Genomic DNA, 20416 nt, shown 5'->3' with positions numbered 1-20416 from the left:
AAGTATCAAACAAACACTTGTTCCCAAATAAACTATTCCTTCGCTTCCGCTTCCTTTAACACGGGGAAGAAGATAACATCGCGAATACTTGACTGATTCGTCATCAACATCACCAAACGATCGACGCCCATTCCCCATCCCGCTGTTGGAGGCAGGCCATATTCCAGAGCCTATCCATCACGTTACAACAAATACGCAGCACATTCAAAAAGGTCAGATCGGCAGGCGGAATCTCTTTATCGCCGATCGCGCGCTGCTCTCCCTGCTTCGCAAAGCTCATTTCTTGTTTCTACACTCGATTGCTCCGGAAGAACAGTACCACTGGATCATTCTGCTCGGTGTAGGCATTTACGATCTCCACGCCGTTAACAAACAACTCAAACCGCTCCGACTTCCCAGTGGCTTCGTTCACCTTCGAAAGCGGAGACATCACTGCGGGATGATTCATGATGAAGGTCGGCTGCACGCACTGTGGTTCGATAAACCGCCCAATCAACGCATCCAACACGCGCGGAAGCGTAACCGGCGGATTTACCTTCACCTGCTGCTTCTCACAAATCGCCAATAATTCTGGAATACTATTCTCTAGAAATAGTCCCTATTTCTGGAATCTACCGCTATTCAGATCGGGCAGCGGCCCAAGAATTCGCTCCAGTTCTTCCTGGACATCAATTCTCCGATAGGGCGGAGCGAACGAGATTTGTGTTCCATCGACCATTAGCGAGTCGGCCTGATTCACCTCCACACACACGTCTACCGCTCACTCTCCGCGCACACTCCCACGATGCAGCAGTTTCTCGGTGAGTCGCATCCAGTCGGTGTAATCATGAAACGCCATGTACGCCTCGACGGATGTGAACTCGAAATTGTGTTTGCTGTCGAGTCCCTCATTGCGGAACACCTTCCCCATCTCGAACACGCGGTCCAGCCCGCCCACCACGAGTTCTTTCAGCGCCAATTCGGGACTGATGCGAAGCGCTAAATCGCGGTTTTGGCTCTGACTTCGCGTGACGAACGGCGTCGCCACCGCGCCGCCGGCCAGGCCGCTGAGGATGGACGTCTCGACGTCGAGGAAGCCTTCGGCGGTGAGGAAGGAGCGGATTAATTGGATGATCTGGAGAGAGAGAAAAAAGGGGAAACGGAGATACTTTAGACCGCGTGTAGAAGACTTGGCGCGTGTGCTGGCTGATGAGGAGGTCGAGGTAGCGCTGGGAGTGAGGGAGGCAAAAGAAAGAGCGGACTTTTCGGTATTTTACGTCGGGGTCTTTGAGCTCGTGCCACTCGCGAGGAACCGTCCAGAGACATGGCGCCAGCAGGGTGATCTGCTTGGGGAGAACGCTCAGCTCGCCCATGTCCGTGCGGCCTGGAATGCCGTGGATGCCGATGACGTCGCCGGTACGGAGGTTTTTGTGGATGTGCTTGAAGTGCTCTTTTTTCTATGGCTCATTTGCTGGAGAGAATGGCTACCTCCTCAGGAGTCGGGTCGTTCGTTTCGTATGTATTGAGAGAGGACATGACCTGGAGCATTGTTTCACCAGAACGGATGTCGTAAAAATACAGCTTCGATCCCGCACTCCGCTTGTTTATAATTCTTCCTTGAAATAAGGAGGGATGCAAAGAAAACACCTGCAACGTACACTTCGCTCGCCTCATCGCGTTCTCCGTTCTTTAAATAGTCCCACTTGCTTCGGAAATCAGAGAGAGAATGCGAAACATGGAAATGGGGATATCTACCTCTCAAACGTCCCTCTCGCCACTACGATGCCAATTCCCCCAATTTTTCGAGCCGTTCCTTGCCATTGACATTGTTCTCGACCACCTTGGAGAATCCTCGTGAAGCAACAGCAGCCATGGGCAAGAACGAACGAGACCGACTCGTCCATGCAAGAACTCGCAGCGCTCCTCGCAACGCCAACATGCCAACAAAACAGTGCTCCCGCCAACTCTACTTCTTCTTCTTGCAACAAACAAGACAAACAGACACCTCGTTTACAGATCATCATCATCATTGGGCAGAGGAGCATCTGGCGGCAGGTCATTAACCTGGCGGTATACAGCGGGGTCGAAGTGGACTTCTGGGGGCTTGATGGCGATCTGCTCAATGAACTGAAGGTTGGGATCCTTCGCGAGGGTGCGAGCCAGCCAGCGGAAAGGCTTCTCAAAGTTATAATTGCTCTTTGCAGAAATATCGAAATAAGGCATGTTCTTGCGCTGGTGATAGGTAATGTTCTTGGCCTTCACACGACGCTCCTTCATATCGCACTTGTTGCCCACAAGCACGATGGGGATCTTGCCGCACACGCGGTCCAAATCGCGGTGCCAGTTGGGGACCGACTCGTAGGAGGAACGAGAGGTCACATCGAACATCAAAATGGCGCAATCCGCACCCACGCTACACATGACGCAAAGACGCACACAACGTACTAGTAACCATCACGGAGTCCTCCGAACTTCTCCTGACCGGCGGTATCCCAGCAGTTGAAAGTAATAGGTCCACAGGAAGTATTAAATGTGAGGACATGGACTTCAGCACCACGGGTAGCTAACAAATTAAATGAACGATTTGCAGACCTACGCACATAAGTCTTCTCAAAGTTTCCAGTCTCGTGTCTTTTGATATAGGTAGTCTTACCCACACCTCCGTCACCAACCAGGACACATTTGAATTCTACTCCCTTGTTCATATTAAGCTACACCGGATGGATGAGAATCTTCCCTCTTCACAACTTTCATTATTTATATATCGCCCATAGCAATAAAGTCCGCATACTTACCTCGAGCAAAATATAAAAAATTGAGAAAAGATGATATAGTCTGGTTCACCACTAATTACTAGCTCCGCCAAATCTTGCCTAATCCCGCGGTTTTATCCATTTTCTACATAAACGTTTTATTGAACTTGTAGCCTTGGAAAACAGATATAGAACCTATTGGGAAGATCCAAACCATTTTGAGCAGATGGTTCCATTATTTCTCCACTTTTTCGCCTGGTGTATCTCTCGCATGTCTCTACGGCTTAATTTGCTGCTGCAACGCCTGATTTCTTGGCTGTAAACTGGGATAAACAGTGGTTCTCCAGATTCTATGATTATTATAAACTACTATATTCCTCTCCATCTCTCAATTGAGCGAATGCTAGCGAAATTTGAAACAAAAAGCAGCCGTGTAAAGGGTATCGCGTTCCATCCGACACGTCCGTGGATTCTTTGCTCTTTGCATGACGGCTGTATTCAACTCTGGGATTATCGTGTGGGTACACTGCTGGAAACGTTTAGTGAGCATGACGGACCGGTGAGAAGCGTGGACTTCCACCCATCCCAGCCACTTTTTGTGTCAGGAGGCGATGACTACAAGATACGTGTGTGGAATTACAACAACAAAAGATCTCTGTTCACGCTCATGGGCCATCTGGATTATATTCGTACTGTTCAGTTCCATCACGAAAACCCGTGGATTGTGAGTTGCTCGGACGACCAAAACATCCGAATCTGGAACTGGCAGAGCCGTGAGTGTATCGCGGTGCTGACGGGCCATAATCACTATGTGATGTGTGCGCAGTTCCATCCGAAGGAGGACCTTGTGGTGAGTGCTTCTCTTGACCAGACAATTCGTGTCTGGGATATATCTGGACTGAAACAGAAGGGGAAGAAGATTCCGGGCAAGACGGGAGGTCCGAGCACGATGCTTGGCAGACTCTCTACAGACCTCGTGGGAACTGTAAAATACGTGCTGGAGGGTCACGAGCGCGGTGTGAACTGGGCCTCGTTCCATCCCGAGCTTCCTCTGATCGTTTCGGGTTCCGACGACCGAATGATTAAGATCTGGCGTACAAACGAGACGAAGGCCTGGGAAGTGGACACGCTTCGCGGCCACACGAACAATGTGAGCTGTGTGATGTTCCACCCTCGCGAGGACTTGATTCTGAGCGACGGAGAGGACCACAGCATCCGCGTCTGGGACAGCACAAAGCGGATCGGCATCCAGTCCTTCGTGCGTGCTCACGATCGCTTCTGGATCATCATCGCTCACAAAACGCAAAATCTCTTGGCTGCCGGCCACGACTCGGGCGCCGTGGTCTTCAAACTGCGCCGCGAGCGTCCTCCCTTCGTGGTGCACAAGAACTACTGCTTCTACGTGAAGGATCGGTACTACCGAATCCGCGAGCTGGAGGGTTCGGGCCGTGACATCGTGCTGATGCCGATCACGCGCGGTCCCGCGGCCAACAACGCGGCCACGCGGCGTCTGCAGTTCAACATGTACAGCAGCAGCGACCTGATGCTGCTGATGCACAACGCGGAGGACGGCGGTTCGTACGAGCTGCTCTGCTACTCGGGAAGACTGGATTCGGAGAAGATCACGCCGGACGTGGCGTCGGGCGCTGCGAAGAGCGTCTGCTTCCTGGGCCGGAACAAGTTCGCGACGCTGGAAGGCAAGGACACGCTGTGCATTCGCAACAGCGAGAATATCGTGCGGATTGGAGGTAGAGGATTCATGGCTAGGTGACCAAGCGCGTGCCGCTTCCCTTCGCGGGCTGCGAGCAGATTTTCCCCGGCGGCGTTTCGGGGCGCGTGCTGCTGTACAACGACCACCAGCTGGTCCTGTTCGACACGGCGTCGTTCCAGATGCTGGGCGCGGCGTCCTTGCCGGGCGTGAAGCGTGTGGCGTGGAGCGCGGACAACTCCATGCTGGCGGTGATGTCCGCGACGAGCGTGCGGATCCTCACCAAGGACCTGAAGCAGCTGGGCGCGGTGACCGAGAAGCGCCGCGTGAAGGACTGCGTCTGGGACGAGCGCGGCGCGGTGCTGTACTCCACGCTCTCGCAGATCAAATACCTGCTCCCGTCGGGCGAGTCGGGCGTGGTGCGAAGCCTGGAGGAGCCGGTGTATCTGATCTGCCTGCGCGGGTCGGTGCTGCACGTGTTCAACCGGGAGAGCGCGCTGCAGAAGATCGAGATCGACGCGACGGAGTACTTGTTCAAGCTGTCCCTGGAGAACCACCGCTACCACGACGCGATCCGCATCATTCGGAGCAACAAGGTGGACTCGCAGGCCATCATCGGCTATCTCCAGCGCAACGGCTTCGAGGACATCGCGCTCTACTTCGTCACCGAGCCGCGCGCCAAGTTCAATCTCGCGCTCCGCTGCGGCAAGCTGGAGGTCGCCGAGGAGTGCGCGCGCGAGCTGAACGAGCCGGCGATCTGGACGCTCCTCGCGGACGAGGCGCTGCGGCAAGGAGACTGGCAGATCGTGGAGCAGTGCTACGTGCAGACCAAGGCCTTCGACAAGCTGAGCTTCTTCTACATCCTCACCGGCAACCAAGAGAAGCTCCGCAAGATGCTCCGCGTGGCCGAGGTGCGCGGCGACGCGTCCAGCTTCTTCTCCAACGCCGTCTACCTCGGCGACGTCGCTGCGCGCGTCAAGATTCTCCGCGACGTCGGCCAGCTCTCCCTCGCCTACATCACCGCTGTCACCTACGGACTCGACGACGCCGCCGCCGAGCTGCGCGCCCAGCTCGACGAGCAGTCCCTGCCCGTCCCGCAGGTCTCGCCCGTGGCTCCGGAGAGCCTTCTCTCCCCGCCCTCGCCGGTCCCCAACGCGCTGGATAGCCTGCCCGTCCTCGACATGGCGCGCACCACCTTCGACCGCGTCATGCAGGAAGAACAACAACAAGAACAAGAGGGCACCGCGCACGCAACGACCGGCAAGCTCGACGCCCTCGACGCCGACCTCGACGCCGAGTTCCAGTCCATCGCCGACGAGGGCTCCGGCGCTGGCGCTGGCTGGGGCGACGACCTGGGCTTTTCCGACGACGCTGGCGGCGATGGCGACGACGCCCTGGACGCGGCCGGGTCGGGCTGGGGCGACGACCTCGCCTTCTCCGACGACGACGACGCCGCGCTGCCCGCGGGCCCCGAGCTGGCCGAGCAGGCGGCGCCCGCGCCGGGCGTGTCGGTGGCGTCGGCGTGGGCGCAGAGCTCGCCGCTGGCCTACGACCAGGCGGCGGCGGGCGACGTGGACGCGGCCTGCCGCCTGCTGAACCGGCAGATCGGCGCCGCGAAGCTGGATCGGCTCGCCGCGGTGCTGCGCGGCGCGTTCCTCAGCGTGCAGGCCGTCACCGCGGGGTTCGCGGGCATGCCGGCGCTGGAGACGCCGCTGCTGCGGAGCTCGGCGCCCCCGCGGCCACTGGCGGTGTTCGGCGCGGTGCACGTGGCGCAGCTGGCGAAGATGGGGCTGAAGTGCTTCCAGGGCGGACGCTTCGAGGACACGCTGGCGGCGTTCCGGTCGCTGCTGCAGATTCTGCCGTGCGTGGTGGCGGCGAATCGCGAGGAGGAGGCGGAGCTGCGCCGCGCGCTCGAGCTGGCGCGCGAGTACATTCTGGCCGTGCGGCTGGAGCTGGCGCGGAAGGCGAGTCCCGCGGGGAGCGCGGCGTCGCTGCTGCGCGCGGCGCTGATGACGCACTGCGCGCTGCAGAGCGGGCACCTGCTGCTGGCGCTGAACAACGCGATGGTGGCCGCGTACAAGGCCGAGAACTTCATCGACGCCGCCGGCTTCGCCGCGCGCATTCTCGCCAGTCCCGAGGCCAAATCCCCGCGGAACGCCGCTCTCGAGCAGAAGGCGCGGAAGGTGCTGCAGCGCAGCGAGCGGGAGGGCCGCAACGCGGTGGAGTCGGGGTACGATCCCCGCGGTTCGTTCGCGGTGGAAGCGAAGGCGCTGGAGCCGCTGAACAAGGGGGAGGAGCGCGTGCGCTGCCCCTACTGCGGAGCTGTGTATCGCGTGGACGCGGCCAAGACGCTCTGCGAGGTGTGCGAGCTGGCCACGGTGGGGTTGGAGACCGTGGGGCTGGTGTGTGTGGATGCGAGATCGTGATGTGTTTGTTGGAACAAAGAGTGGCAAGGGGAGAGGAAATTTAGCAAACAGGCGGGTAGAAGTGGCTTAGGGAACGAGAGGAGGCTTACTGGCGACCCTTCAAGGTGCTACAGAGGGACGAAACATAAAAGTGCGCTACGTTCTCTCCTCTTCCTCGTCGACGTCGATCTCTTCCAGCAAATCCTCGTAGTGCTTCAGAATCTCCAAAAACTCCTTCGAGACGTACGAAAACATGTAGAGAGCGCCGATTTGAAGACGTTGCATCTGCAAATTGTATGCTCATGAACAGGAGCACGTACTTCCATCACGCGCATTCGCGTTGCCAACTGACGCAAGGTTCGAGAGGACTTCATGTATTGGCTATTAAGCTCGTTCGCAAAGCGGAAGTTCATTCCGTTCGTGCTCCACATTTTCGGGTTCACCTGCGGCATCGCCATGCTATGCGGTCACTTTACCCCACGAAATGTACCGCTGGAAACGCACACCCCGCGCAAACTGTCGAGGGATTCTAGAAAACACCCTGGCAGACATTTTGGGTTTTCCTTTGATTTCCTGAAACCTGGGTCAAAAGTTGCAATTCCCGCGGTTATCGCCATTTTTCATATTCAAGCGAAAAGAAAGAATCAAATCAAATGTCGGCCGGTGTAGAACATCGTAACGAAGTGCGAACTAGCGATTGCGTTTATGTCTAGGAAGCTACTTTGTACGTGGGAGGTTTGGACGAACGAGTGGACGAGGAGCTGCTTTGGGAGTTGTTTCTTCAAGTAGGAATTGATTGGTGCTGTGCATTCTAGTTTGGACCCGTTGTTTCCGTTTCTATGCCAAAGGATAAAGTTTTAAATAAACACATGGTCGGAATGGGTTCATAAAATGATTCTCTTTAGGAATTCGCCTTTATCGAATATCAAAGCGAGATTGATGCGGAATATGCTTCCCACGTTTGTGATAATATCACTCTTTACGGGAGAAAAATCAGAGTGAACAAGTCAAATAAGGATCGCCCGACGCTGGATGTGGGTGCCGATCTTTTCATCAGCAACTTGGCTCCGGATGTGACGGAGGACATGATCAAAACGACGTTTTCGCAGTTTGGCCAGCTTGCCTGCGAGCCGATCGTGCCTCTTCTTTTTCTTCGAAATCGCTTAATGTTTAGATTGCTCGTGATCCGGAGACGAACATCAGCAAGGGCCACGCCTTCGTAAACTACACATCCTTCGAGAGTTCGGACTTCGTTATCGAGAGCATGAACGGGCAGGTGCGCATCGTGATGTGCATGTCTGACGGCTAGTACTTCCACGGCCGTCCCATCGTGGTCCAATACGCCTACAAGAAGGGAACGCGCGGAGAGCGGCACGGCTCGGCGGCGGAGCGTCTGCTGGCGAAGAGCAATCCGGATCGCGCGCGCGTGAACGCGATGATGTCCTCGTTCGCCGTGGCGCAGCAGGGAGGCATCCTCCAGCAGCAACAACAGCAGCAGCAGCAGCAGATGGGTGCAATGCAGCCGGGAATGATGCAGCAACCAGGCATGATGCAGCCAGGCATGATGCAAATGCAGCCCGGTATGATGCAAATGCAACCTGGAATGATGCAAATGCAGCCCGGTATGATGCAGATGCAACCAGGCATGATGCAACCCGGCATTATGCAACCCGGCATGATGCAGATGCCCCAGCCCGGCATGATGCAAATGCAACCTGGCATGATGCAACCGGGCATGATGCAACCCGGTATGATGCATTAAGGGAGAGGGGAGATCGGCCGGTGGCTGCCCGACGGAGTTCGCTTTTCACAAAACTATTCTCTACAATTCTGTGCTCGCTCGAAAGCTCGTGTTTGTTGCAAACAGTGGAGAGTATTGTACACTGACAGCCGCTTTCGCTCATGTCCAAAAAGGTTTCGCACTGCGCCTGGATTTCCTTGTGGTTCGGATGCAGCATCCGCACGCTCAGAATGTCGTTCAGAATCGTCTCCGCGTTCCCCAGCTCGTCGCCTGCGCCTCATTCGACCCACAGCCAAAACCCACGCCGATCGCTGAGACGGTTGTTCATGCTCTGCAGCAGTTGCAGCAACGCGTCCGTATCCTTCTGGAAGATCTGATAGCCCGCGTGGTACGCAGAGAACGCCACCAGCGCATTATCCTGCGACACCAACTCCATGATGAGCTCGAAGGTGTGCTTCCGCACGTTCCCACTTCCAGACGAATCGTTGATTTGAATCAAAGCGTCCAGACCGCGAGCCGCGTAGAAATCGCTCGCGACGGCATCTAATGATCATCTCTCGCCACCGCGCGCACTATCCTTCACGAGCACCAGCAAAAACTGCAGGAACAGAACCATGCGATCCACCGACGCCGTGCTGGTCATCTTGAGATTGTTAATGATCATGTCGATGCGGAGGTTCTCTACGATCGCCTGGCTCAGCAGCGAGTCTACGCGCCATTCCGCACGCCTCGCCGCGCCTACCCTTCTCCACCACGTCGATCAGCACCTTCACGCACACCTCAAAAACCGCGGTATCGATCAGTTTGGCCGCGGTTTTTGCCAGATTCCGCACGAACACGTGCTCCCGCAACAACCGCGTGAAACTCTCTACCCTCGAGTTCCCCGTTTCCACGGTACCTCCGTATTTATTGGCCAGTAACCAGTACGTCGTCGCCATTCGCTTCGCTTCTTCGCTCGTCGACGCGTTTCCCGCCAAATCCGACAGCGTCGCCAGCCCTTCCGCGATTATCCGACCCACGTCCAGACGCTCTCCCCGCGGGGACTCCTCGACCGGCGATCGGCGCGCGGAATCCCCGCGGGAAAGGCGATCAACGGAGCGAATCGAATAGCGAATCCGCGACGAGCGCAGATCGCTCAGATTCGACGATTCCACCGTGGAAACCGTGGAAACGCCCGTTCCGTCGAGAGGTCCCGCGGTTATCCAGAGTTCGCGGGAGGTGGGGGAGGGGAGGTTGCGCGATTTCCGCGGGGTTGGGACCAAAATGTCGGAGTTGCTGGAGCGGGCGGTCCAGTGCACCGAATCTTCGATCGAATCTTCGATCGAACCTTCGATGGAACCGTCCAGGGAACACTCTATCGAATGAGCCACGCAGGCGGGAGGAACCCTCCATCGCATCATCGATCGCTTCATCCGGCAGCTCCATTTTCCACTCGTCCGACGCGAGCTTCGACGCCTTCGGCGTGGATTCCGCGCCAAACCGAATGCGCTCGGCGAGGTCCTCGAGCCCATTGCGCATGAACGCTTCGCCTTCATTTGATTGGCCCATTTTTTTTATTACGGCCCTCGCTCATCGCAACCTCCGTCGATAACCGCGGTAAAATCTCCGACGGCAGAATCGGCGACAAAACCTGCCCTCGCAGCTCCCCGCCAAATTCTACCGCCAAATCGTTCCCGCGCCGTTTCCCCGCGGCAACCCCCAGCAGCGACGACAAAAACCGCGGGTTGCGCCGCTCGCCGTCTCCTCGCCCCATCCCCGCGGGTTTCTCGGTGTCCTGAACGGAGAAATGGAGGTCTCCTTCGGCGGGGCGTGGGGTCCCAATTTTTTTGATGTGGACGGCGGCGATTTCGGGCAGATTTTTGTCATTTTGGCGGAAGGCGAAGAGACCCGGCGTAGGAAGCATCCGAACGCGGCGCTTCCAGTCCTTGGAGAGCGGCGCGTCGCGCATCTCGGCGACTTGGCCGGTGATGTAATCGCGGGGAAGCGGAACGGGCTGGTAGAGGTGAAGAGAGTGCTGAGCGGAGATGATGAGGCAGTCGTCGAAGGTGCGCGCGCACGGAAAGGAGTAGCGGCAGGGGTACTGGCGAGTGTTCACGATGTCGTCGTCCTGGGAGCTGAGAAGCTGCGGGGAAGGCGTACATCGACGAAATCTTCCATGGCGTCGAGGGGAGGGTAGAGAGAACCGATGTTGTAGTAAAAAACGGATTTTGATTCGTCGAGCGCAGAAAATGGACCGACCGCACAAACAATCTCATCGCTCGAAATGTTGACTGCCTGAGAGATCGCCTGCGTCGATCAATCAATTGTAACACGTACACTGCATATATTTCGAAGAGCCAAATAGCCCGGAACGCGGAGCGTGATCACGCACTTGTTACAAGTTAAATCTATATACACAACGGTTTCGGGGACTATGATATCCACGGTGATGTCATTCTCAATGGCAAACAGCAAACTTTCCTCATCATGAGTTATATCCTTCTCATTGTCGTATACATAATAACCACCATCCTGGATGTCGCACTCATCCTACACAAACAGCGAATCTCATCCAGCCATACGCGTAAGTACTTTTGCAGCGATTGGAGCGGTTGATCTTCCTCCACCGATATCTCCTCCGAGTGCTCTTCCACCTCATGAATGGCGATCTTCAGACATCGACCCATCAGATAATTTTTGCAACAAACACGCAGCAAATCAAAAGAATAGGTGTACTCAACATAATATACAAATCCCCAGCGTGCTCCCCGTTTACCACTGCGTCTCCGTCGCGGGCTGCTCCCAGTTCTCTTCCGTCATCGACCCCATCGGCGCTTCCTCCGTCTGCATCGCCTGTGCAGCCGCCTGTTCAGCCGCTGCTGCCTTCTGGGACTCCTCGATCTCCTTGGGGTCGCGCGTGAAGAACAAATCGACACAAACATCCCATTCCTCATCGCGGCTCACGCTGCCGCGGAAGCGAAGCACCTCGCGGGCGAGGAACCACATCATCAAACCGATCGAGTAGTTGTTCTTCGTGTTGCAGGGAATCGCGCAGTCCACGTACTCCAGAGGCGAATCGGTATCGCAGAAGGCGATCGTGGGAATGTTCACGCAGGCGGCTTCGTGGATGGCCTGCTTGTCGAAACGAGGATCCGTCACGATCAGCAAGCGGGGCTCACGGAATTGCTTGGTGATCTGGTTGGTGAAGGTTCCGGGGGTGTAGCGGCCCGAAATGGTCTGGCAACCCGTGTACTTGCAGAACTTCAGCACAGCGCGCTGAGAATTCTCGCGAGCACCGATCACGATCACATCTTCGGGATGCTCGATGGCAACGATCATGCGAGCCGCCAACACCAATTTCTCCCAAGTCTTGGCGAGATTGATGATGTGAACTCCCTCCTTGGTGCGACGGAACACGTAATCCTTCATCATGAAGTTCAGGTTCTTCGTTCCGTAGTGGGCACGGGCAACCAGCATCTTGCGAACATCAGCATCACTAAACATAAAAATCAGTTTATAGAAATGTACGTGGGCTTGTTGAAAGACATTAGGAAGTGGTAAACGTAAAATCAATTTTGATAAACTTACAAATACACGAGGCAATGAGCAAAATAGCTCGTCATGGCGATTTCAATCGTCGATTTAAGAACCCGTTTAACCTATTGCTCGCCTTATTGTCTGTTTTCTTTGGATTCGATGCAACAACGCTTCTCCTACCGAAGTCAGGCTAAAAGATACCCCTTTCCACACATTGGTTTCACATTCACAAAATAATCGGCGAGTGCAACAGTGTGCCCAATTTGTTTTTCACATTCCCACCCTTCTCCTCCAACCCTTGCTTTTTCGCAAGTCATTTTGCAAGAATACAGCAACAGAATCAGCAAGTTTAGAAAGTGTCCCAATTATATATAATTGGACCACAGTTTCCCTTCTCCTTTTGTGAAACTACGAGTTGTCGTGAAATATGAGCGTTAAAAATTCTTCCTCTGAGTTTGTAACCGAATGTTCTGACGATGAGCGTAATGAAATCGGTAAGCAACGGATGTCTTTGGTTCCCTCACAGAAACTCTCACTCCTGTGATGGGAGTCGACTATACTGAAAACGAAGAGAAGCTGAGAATCATGGCAGACGCATATCGGACGATTTTGCAGGTCGGTCGAAAGGAATAATCAGTTTACGTATAGTGCGTTGGAGAGGACCCCGACAGAGAAGGTTTGGCGAAAACGCCGATGCGTGCCGCCCAAGCCATGTTGTTTTGCTGTCAGGGCTACACACAAACACTGGAAGTAGGAAGAGCGGGCTGCTGTTTATAGTAGGATGTGATCAACAACGCAGTCTTTGAAGATGCGTTTGATGATATGGTGATCGTGAAAGACATTCCCATCTTTTCCATGTGCGAGCATCATTTACTTCCCTTCTACGGAAAGGTTCACATCGGCTACATCCCCAAGGGAAAAGTACTGGGTTTAAGCAAGCTGGCTCGCATCGCGGAGATTTCCTGCCGACGCCTGCAGCTGCAGGAACGAATCACTCGAGAGATCGCCGACAACATCATGAAGGCGGTCGATTGCGAAGGAGTGGGCGTAGTTGTGGAGGCCGAGTAGGGTTTGATGGGTTTTTATTCATATCGACATATGTGTATGTGTATGCGAGGCGTACAAAAGATCGGATCCAAGACCATCACGAGTGCCGTTCTAGGTCGCTTTCGACGCGATCCGCGCACGCGTTCGGAGTTCTTTTCTAGCATCCATTGCTCTGTTTCCAACAAACACATCGCAAAAACACTCAATAGAATGGGCACCTACACATCATCCCCATCATCACGTTCTCCCACCATCCCAGATAGCTCTGGCACAAGTTATAGCGCGACGTCGCCTGCGTAATGAGCCTCCGCACCTGCTCCTGCACGGAGATCTTCTCGTCCTGGTAGAAGTCGTTGCCGGTGAGCTTGTCGCGGACGCGCGAAATCACCGTCGTCGCCTTCGTGTTCGCCTCCAGCTTGATCATCTCGCTGCCGTCCTGCTCCGACGCGGTGTTCTCCGGCGTCTTCTCCGTCAGCTTCCAGTTCATGAGCGGATCGTGCACGAACGCCTCGAGAATGGCCATGAGCGAGTCCTCGTTCTGCCGAATCACGCTCATTACGTTCTCGCACGTGCTGCGGAACGTGCCCTCCACGCCGCCCACCTCCATCGCCTTCACCAGCATGCGCGTCAGTCGGAACGGCACGCGCTCGGGGAACTTCTCGCGCACCATGGTGACCTCGAAGCAGTCGCCGAAGTCGATGTGGCAGATGGACCCCGTGGCGCGATTGATCATGATGTTCGACGGGTGGCGATCGCCCAGGCCCAGAATGTACCCCACCATGCTCATCACCGCCAGCGAGCGCGTGTAGTTCGTCCGGCGCAGCAGCCACTTCTCGCTGCTCTTGCTGCGCAGCCAGAGAACCGACTTCAGATCGTCGCCGATGGTCTCGTTCATAAGCGTGTTGAACACGTCCACGCGTCGAACCGGCATCATTTCTTCGTACATCGGCGCGTACTGCGCGTCACTCTTTCCTATCAGGGCCTACCTTCGCGATCAGATTGCGCTCCGCGCCCAGATCTGCGCGCTTGCATTGCCTGTACATCTTAATAAGCGCGTGCAGCGTGTCGTGGCGATCCACCCAACTCACCATGCCGCAGCTGTCACTGAACGGCGTCACGCTGTACGTCCGCACGAACAGTTCCTGCTGGCACGTCTCCGGATTCGCGGCAAGCAGCCGATTCACCATCGTGAACAGCTGCATCACCAGCTCGTCCTGCCGGAGATCCTCGTTCCCCTTGAGCAAAAACTCGTACTTCTGCCCGTCATTCCCGAAGATTGTGATCTTGCGCGGCCGCTGCTTGCTGGGCAACACCGAGAGGATGCGGCAGAACTGCTTGATCCGGACGATCTCCGATTTCTTGTCGGGAGAATACGTGCCGGGCACGGCGATCATGAGGTTCTTGATGTTGAGGAGCTTGGGACTGACGGAGTCGAGCTCGAGCTCCGTGACGAGCTTGATTGAGCGGGTCATTTGCTTGTAGATCTACGCGTTAGTGGGGAAAGTCGACCGAACTTCGTTGAGGTCCTTCCAGGCGCTTTCGATGTCCGTCACGTTCTTCGTCTCGATGTAGCGGAGCAGATATTCGCGCGTGCTCTGAATCTGCCGCTCGTACATGCGGTGGAAGTAGTCCTCGATGCGCGTCTATTCGTCAGGCCCACGATCCGATCCGACTTCGGACGGCACGCCGATGGTTCGGTACAGGTCGTCGAAAATCAGAAGCATCTTGTGCACGTTGCGGAACTCGTAATACTGCGTGGACGCTTCCTCGATGCCACGTCTCCATTTCTCCGTCCACAGCACGGCCACGCGGATCAATTCGCTGCTCACCAGATCGGCTTCGTTCACCAAAACCGAGTTATCGCGACGCAGATGGCTCAGCACTTCCAGCGCGGCGCGCTGCCGCGACTTGGTTTCGGACCGCGTGCTCCGCGTCAGCGGGTAGACGAGCGCTTGCGGATGCGCCTTGGTCAGCTGCACGAGGAGATTGATGAGAAGACGCTTGGCGCCGCTCTCTTTGATGTGGATTCGCGCGACGAGCTGCGGAATCACGTACAGCCACGTGTCGATGGAGATGATATTGAAGCCGCAGTTGATCGCATTGATGACTTTCTCGCGGTTGCCGTAGGTGAACCACAGCGTGATCAGGCGGAGAATGTCCTGCAGGACCAGCGACGAGTTCTTGTCCTTCGACAGCGAGATCGCATCGAAGAAACTCCCGATCGCGCCCTTGAGATGATCGGTGACTTCGTTGTGCGCCTCCTCCGTGTTGAGTCGGTTGTAGTATTCCGCGCACGTCATGTGGAGCATGGCGATCTCGTGGTACGCCTTGTGGTCCTGGTTGAACTGCGAGCACTCGTCGATGATCGTCGCGATATCGCTCACCACTTCATGGCTCAGATTGCGATGATTCTCGTCCAGAATCCACTGCGCCAGCCGCAGTCGCATTCGCACGCGGACCGTCATCTGCTCCTCCTGATCCACGCTCTGATACAGCAGCTTCGACCCCTTCGGCGAGTCCTCGTCCACCAGCTTCCGCAGGCGTCGAATGGCTTCTTTCGTCAGGCCCTGATCATAGAGGAACTTGTGGTACGCGTAGCGGACCTCCGCGTACGCGTCGTTCTCATCGTTCGGGTTGGCGCCCAGCCGAGGGCACGACTTGATGTCGATTCCCAGCGACTCCAGCGTGCGGAGCGCCAGAGCCGGCCGGTTGCTCTTTCGCGCCAAGGAGATGAACTTCAGCCAATGGTGGTACGAGCACAGCGCGTCGTAGCTGCTCCGATCGTCCTCGTTGAGCGGCTCCAGCTCGTACGATCGCTTCGGCTCCGGACTGCGCGGGTTTTTCTGCTCGACGAACAGTTTCCGCAGCGAGAGCAGCCCGTGCCACACCGAAACGTCGCGCTGCACGCCGTCCAGTCGCTTGTTGAAGATCGTGACGAGGTGCCGGGCAGCCGGGAAATAGTCCGGGCTCTCCGGCGCGTAATTCTTTCGCAGCGAGCAGATCTCCTCCAGCTCCTTCAGCTCCTCCAGCTGCGTCACGTGGCTATAAATTCGGTCATAGCCCTCGCTGATGATCGGAGCCAGGATCCGACTGATCGCGTTGCGCGTCTCGGAAATCAGCTTCTCCGCCTTCTCGTATTCGCGGTCGTGGATGTACAGCGCCACTTGGTAGTACGAGATCTCCGTCGAGTGCGCGCTCGCGTTCGTTATGAACATGCGCAGCAGCTCCCAATCGCCCAGATCGAACGCAGCCTTCGCGCCGTACACCGCGGCCGTTTCGGCCTGGCCGCAGTCGCCCAGCTTGTCCTCGGCGCGCTGGATCACGCGGAGAACCATCTCGCTTTCGCCCAGCGCGTTCAGACAGCGAATTCGGCCCATCGTCAGCTCCGTTTCCAGCGGACGGTTCACCTGCTTGCTTTCGTACGCCTCCAAGGCTTCTTCCCAGCGACCCAGCTTCTCGTACAGCTCGTCCATCACCGTGATGTCCTCGTAGTACTTCTGGGAGTAGCGCAGCACGCCCACGGCCGCGTCGGGGTAGTGGAGCTGGTTGTTGATCTGGATGAGCGTCTCGATGCAGGAATCCGGCGTCGTTTCGTACTCCATTTCCTTGTAGTGGAGAGCTTTCGCGTAGGCGTTGTTGTTCATCGCCAGATCGCCCAGAATCCCGATGTCCAGCGGCAGCACGATGTCCTTGCTCATCTGCAGCACGATCTCCTCGTCGTGCTCCATGAACTCCGCCAGCGACAGAATCTTCATCGTGATTTCCGGGGGCACGGGCTGCTTCGAATTGAACGCCTGCTTGAAGCAGCTCGCCAAATCCGCGCGATACGCAGCGGGCAGCTCGTTCCACAGCGAGTTAAACGCGGCGTTGAAGAGCTCGTTCGCGAAGATCTGGCTGGTCTGCGCCAGCGCATGGCACGATCGGATCGAGAAATCGGGCGATTCTTTGATCAGCGTGATGGTGAAGCGACGACTCCACTCGATCCACTCGTCCTTCGTCGTTAGATTCACCGCCTGCCGCCACAGCGTCTGCAGCGCCGTCATGTCGCCGTTGTGATGGCGAGGAGCCACTTGCTCCTCCGGATGGACCACCGAATCGTCCTTTTGGTCGAAGCTATAATCGCGGGGAGCCAACACACCGCCACGATACAGAATGTTCGAGATCTTCTGGAAGTCCGGATAGTTGATATTCTTCTCCGAAACCACCTTGTTGATCGCGGAGAGATAGATATACGCCTCCTGCTGCTTCTGGCACATTACCGAGCAGATCACGTCCATGATATCGTCGGTCACGCAGCAGTAATCCTTCGACAGCACGCGCAGCAGCGGCATGATGATCTGCGAGGTGTACAGCGACACGTCCAGCTCGTTCACGATCCGCTTCAGGCATTTCACGCCTTCGCGCTCGGAGGCCTCGACGTGCTCGTTGTTCTCGATGAACCGCATCAGTCCGGGGAACACCACGTTGAGGTAGTTGTCCAGCGAGGGAACGATGCAGTGGAGGCAGTGCACGATCTCCGTGGCCGCGCGGCGCTTCTCCGGCGCGCTCTCCGACAGAATGGACAGCATGCGGGGCATCACGTACACCAGGTAGAGCTTGAACTCGCTGTGGAAGCAGCTGCTGCAGACGCGGATGAAGATGAGGATCTCGAACTGGTTGGTGTCCCAGAACGGCTCCATGGAGCGGAGAATGTCCGGAAGGTAGGAGCGAATGTGCTCCTTCACGGTCTTCACGAGGTCGTTGAGGAAGTACACCGTGCGGCGGAAGCTCGCGGAGTCGCACTGCTTGCTCTGCATCATGCGAATGAACGGAGGGACCACCAGAGAGAGGTACTGGTAGGATCTACATCGAAGGGGAGAAGCAGAGCGACGAGGAGTTCGGCTTTGTGATCACGGTCGTCAACGCATCGAACGCAGTGAATCGATATTCCGAATACGTCGCGTCTTGGAACGCGCTCATAATCGCCTCCAGCGTAATCTACATTCGCACCCGTCCCTCAATCGGACAATCAAATCACGCTCTTCGCAGGGACACAGCAAGGGACGCTGGTCTTCTTGCAGATCGTCGTACGACACAACTTGCAGATCGGATTTGGACGTTTGCTTGCTGCCGTTCATTCGCTCATCCCTCAATCTCTACCTGTTCTTCTTGTAGATAAACGGATCGATCGCGCCGAGGCCTCCCAGACAGCGCATCACGCTTTCATTGAGCGTGTAGGACGCGTTTCCAGACCGATTGTACTGGTTCAGCAGAAGGTCGAGCAGAGAGGAGTACTGGAGATACGGTTCGATCACATATCCCGTGCAGAACGAATACTTCTCTAATAGCACAAGACCCGCTTCGCGGAGCTCGTTGCTCTGCTTCAAGGCCTCGATGATAATCGGCATCAACACATCGTTATGCTTCGCTAACTCGGGAGAACCGACTTCTGCCAACAGCGAAAGCGTCTCCAAAAACGCAATCTTAATATTATCTATCCTCAATTTCCACTCCAAACACTCACCATGCTGAATCGTCTTCAGATGATTCACCAACAGCTCGAACACAGGATTCACATACGCCTCAATCAAACTCGAGGTGGAATGAATCGACAATCCGAGGAGCTTCACCGACTCGATAATCGTGGATGTTTCCTGCGAGTATTCCAACGCTCGCAGCAGATCCAGAATCAACTGTCGCACCGCGTTCGTCACCACGCCAGGAATCGCAGGCGAGAGTCGGCTGATAATCTTCAGCACGGCTCGCTGAATTTCGTACTTCTCGTCATGCAGCGCCATCAGCAAAAAGGAAACGTTCTCCGATTGGATCAGATACGGGTCGAACCGCTTGTCCAGCGCGTTCAGCAAGCACGATCGCACCGAGACCTCGCGGTCCGACAGGCCCACCGAGATCAGCTTCTGCACTTGGTTGTACGCCTGCTGGAACTGGTTGTGGTTCACGATGCGCGGGTGTTTCGGCAGGAGAAGCTTGCACGCCACGCGCACTGCCGCGCAGCGGATTTCCTCGCTCGGACTGTCCACGTGCGGCATCACGTGCGCCGTCACGAACGAGAACAAGTTCATATCGCAGAAGTCGAAGATTTCCAGAGCGCCCAGCGCCAGCAGCACGTTCGACGGCGGCGTGGAGGACGATAACCGCGATTCTGGCGCGCTCAGCATGCGCTTCTGCTGCGACTGAAAGTTGAAGCTGGGCAAGGAGTGCTCGGTGTGCGACGATCCGCCCAGCACGCGGCCCAGCTCTTCCAGCAAGTGCTTCTGCACGAGGTTGAGACTGTTTTCCGTGTGCGACGACACCTCACGGAGCGCTTCGATCAGCGTCCGACTGATCCCCGCGGCGAAGAGCTACCGTCAAAAAGGAGAAAAGGGGAAACGTCCTTGCAGAGGAGCGAAATCTTGTCGGTGAATTGCTCTTTGAGCGCGCAGGACATGTGCGTGAAGCAGTCGAGCGCGTCTTTCACGTTGTCGCCGCGCCTAGCGATCAGAACTTCGATCGAATTCGACCGTTTGGACACGAGATTCTCCTTGATCACGTCCACAATCTCGTTGATTCGAAGATACGCGTCTTCGGGGAGAACCATCGCCAACTCGCCGACGGCTTTCAATGCGTCGCCTCGGTATGTGTCGCGCGCTGTGCAGGCCATCAGATATTTGAACGCTTCGTCGCGATATTCGTCGGTCAAAAACGAGATCGCGTAGAGCTTCATCACTCGGAAAATCACCGGAATCAAGTCTAGTTTTCATTCAACGCTGCTGGGTCGCACGGATGACGGCCTTTTTGATGTACACTTCCTTCGAATTGAAGTAGGAGCGGATCATCGGGTAGATGGGGTCGATGTACATGCTGCTGAATTCCATCGAATTCTTCAGAAACGAATCGATGGCGATGAGAAATCCGTGAATGGACTCGCTTCGATTGTCGTTCGGAAGACTCAGCACGGGCTCTAAGAATTTGTGGTAGAAGTCGTTTCGCTTTTGGTTTTCGCGCTGCTGCATGAGAAGCAAACAAGCAGAGAGCGCTTTGCCCGCCGCTTCGCGAATGTGAATGTCTTTGTCGTTGAGGTTGGCGAGGATGAGCTGCTTGAAAGATTCCATGTGCTGATAGAAATGGATCGGGGAGTTCGCAGCCACCTCCTTTAGAATTAGTAGAGCTAAAATGCGTTTGCGATTATCTTTGGAAGTCCTGAGAATGTTGAAAGAATCATTTAGGATAGAGTCAGTAAACTCAGAGAGGTAGGAACTACCCACATGGAGGAGATGTCCCAAGGTCT

General features: G+C 56.0%; 8 protein-coding genes; 3 read left to right on the top strand and 5 right to left on the bottom strand.

Annotated features, from left to right (window-relative positions):
* Positions 1–32: 32 nt before the first annotated feature.
* On the bottom strand, positions 33–1903 carry GSBLH_T00004110001 (Lysyl-tRNA synthetase; the record flags this gene model as incomplete). XM_013042960.1 has 10 exons in its annotated part: positions 1761–1903; positions 1627–1730; positions 1468–1595; positions 1242–1436; positions 1149–1208; positions 784–1114; positions 616–753; positions 320–585; positions 203–289; positions 33–170 (listed from the first exon to the last, which is right to left on the bottom strand). The coding sequence occupies exons 1-10, from the start codon at positions 1850–1852 to the stop codon at positions 33–35; spliced, it is 1539 nt and encodes a 512-aa protein (XP_012898414.1). The 5' UTR covers positions 1853–1903.
* Positions 1904–1974: 71 nt separating this feature from the next.
* On the bottom strand, positions 1975–2684 carry GSBLH_T00004109001 (uncharacterized protein; the record flags this gene model as incomplete). XM_013042959.1 has 3 exons in its annotated part: positions 1975–2392; positions 2425–2542; positions 2576–2684. The coding sequence occupies 3 exons, from the start codon at positions 2682–2684 to the stop codon at positions 1990–1992; spliced, it is 630 nt and encodes a 209-aa protein (XP_012898413.1). The 3' UTR covers positions 1975–1989.
* A 448-nt stretch (positions 2685–3132) lies between these two features.
* GSBLH_T00004107001 (uncharacterized protein) lies at positions 3133–6866 on the top strand (the record flags this gene model as incomplete). The annotated part of the gene is made up of 2 exons (XM_013042958.1): positions 3133–4467; positions 4500–6866. The coding sequence occupies 2 exons, from the start codon at positions 3133–3135 to the stop codon at positions 6864–6866; spliced, it is 3702 nt and encodes a 1233-aa protein (XP_012898412.1).
* A 24-nt stretch (positions 6867–6890) lies between these two features.
* GSBLH_T00004106001 (uncharacterized protein) lies at positions 6891–7397 on the bottom strand (the record flags this gene model as incomplete). XM_013042957.1 has 4 exons in its annotated part: positions 6891–6973; positions 7006–7130; positions 7166–7304; positions 7336–7397. 4 exons carry the CDS (start codon positions 7395–7397, stop codon positions 6952–6954), a joined length of 348 nt encoding a protein of 115 aa, XP_012898411.1. The 3' UTR covers positions 6891–6951.
* Positions 7398–7488: 91 nt separating this feature from the next.
* On the top strand, positions 7489–8691 carry GSBLH_T00004105001 (uncharacterized protein). XM_013042956.1 has 6 exons: positions 7489–7528; positions 7559–7630; positions 7661–7717; positions 7751–7981; positions 8020–8121; positions 8155–8691. The coding sequence occupies exons 1-6, from the start codon at positions 7499–7501 to the stop codon at positions 8605–8607; spliced, it is 945 nt and encodes a 314-aa protein (XP_012898410.1). The 5' UTR covers positions 7489–7498; the 3' UTR covers positions 8608–8691.
* Positions 8692–11337: 2646 nt separating this feature from the next.
* GSBLH_T00004104001 (uncharacterized protein) lies at positions 11338–12069 on the bottom strand (the record flags this gene model as incomplete). The annotated part of the gene is made up of 1 exon (XM_013042955.1): positions 11338–12069. One exon carries the CDS (start codon positions 12067–12069, stop codon positions 11338–11340), a length of 732 nt encoding a protein of 243 aa, XP_012898409.1.
* Positions 12070–12645: 576 nt separating this feature from the next.
* GSBLH_T00004103001 (uncharacterized protein) lies at positions 12646–13170 on the top strand (the record flags this gene model as incomplete). Its single annotated transcript, XM_013042954.1, has 3 exons — positions 12646–12717; positions 12751–12852; positions 12883–13170. 3 exons carry the CDS (start codon positions 12646–12648, stop codon positions 13168–13170), a joined length of 462 nt encoding a protein of 153 aa, XP_012898408.1.
* Positions 13171–13351: 181 nt separating this feature from the next.
* On the bottom strand, positions 13352–20240 carry GSBLH_T00004102001 (uncharacterized protein; the record flags this gene model as incomplete). Its single annotated transcript, XM_013042953.1, has 9 exons — positions 13352–14104; positions 14136–14633; positions 14664–14792; positions 14823–17991; positions 18020–18126; positions 18156–18255; positions 18289–19490; positions 19520–19878; positions 19910–20240. The coding sequence occupies 9 exons, from the start codon at positions 20238–20240 to the stop codon at positions 13352–13354; spliced, it is 6648 nt and encodes a 2215-aa protein (XP_012898407.1).
* Positions 20241–20416: the final 176 nt, after the last annotated feature.

This window comes from Blastocystis hominis (genome assembly GCF_000151665.1).
Source record: "Blastocystis hominis, Singapore isolate B (sub-type 7) whole genome shotgun sequence assembly, scaffold_5".
Taxonomy (NCBI): domain Eukaryota; class Bigyra; order Opalinata; family Blastocystidae; genus Blastocystis; species Blastocystis hominis.
The sequence above is the reverse complement of the archived record's forward strand: the minus strand, read 5'-3'. Positions and strand labels throughout refer to the sequence as shown.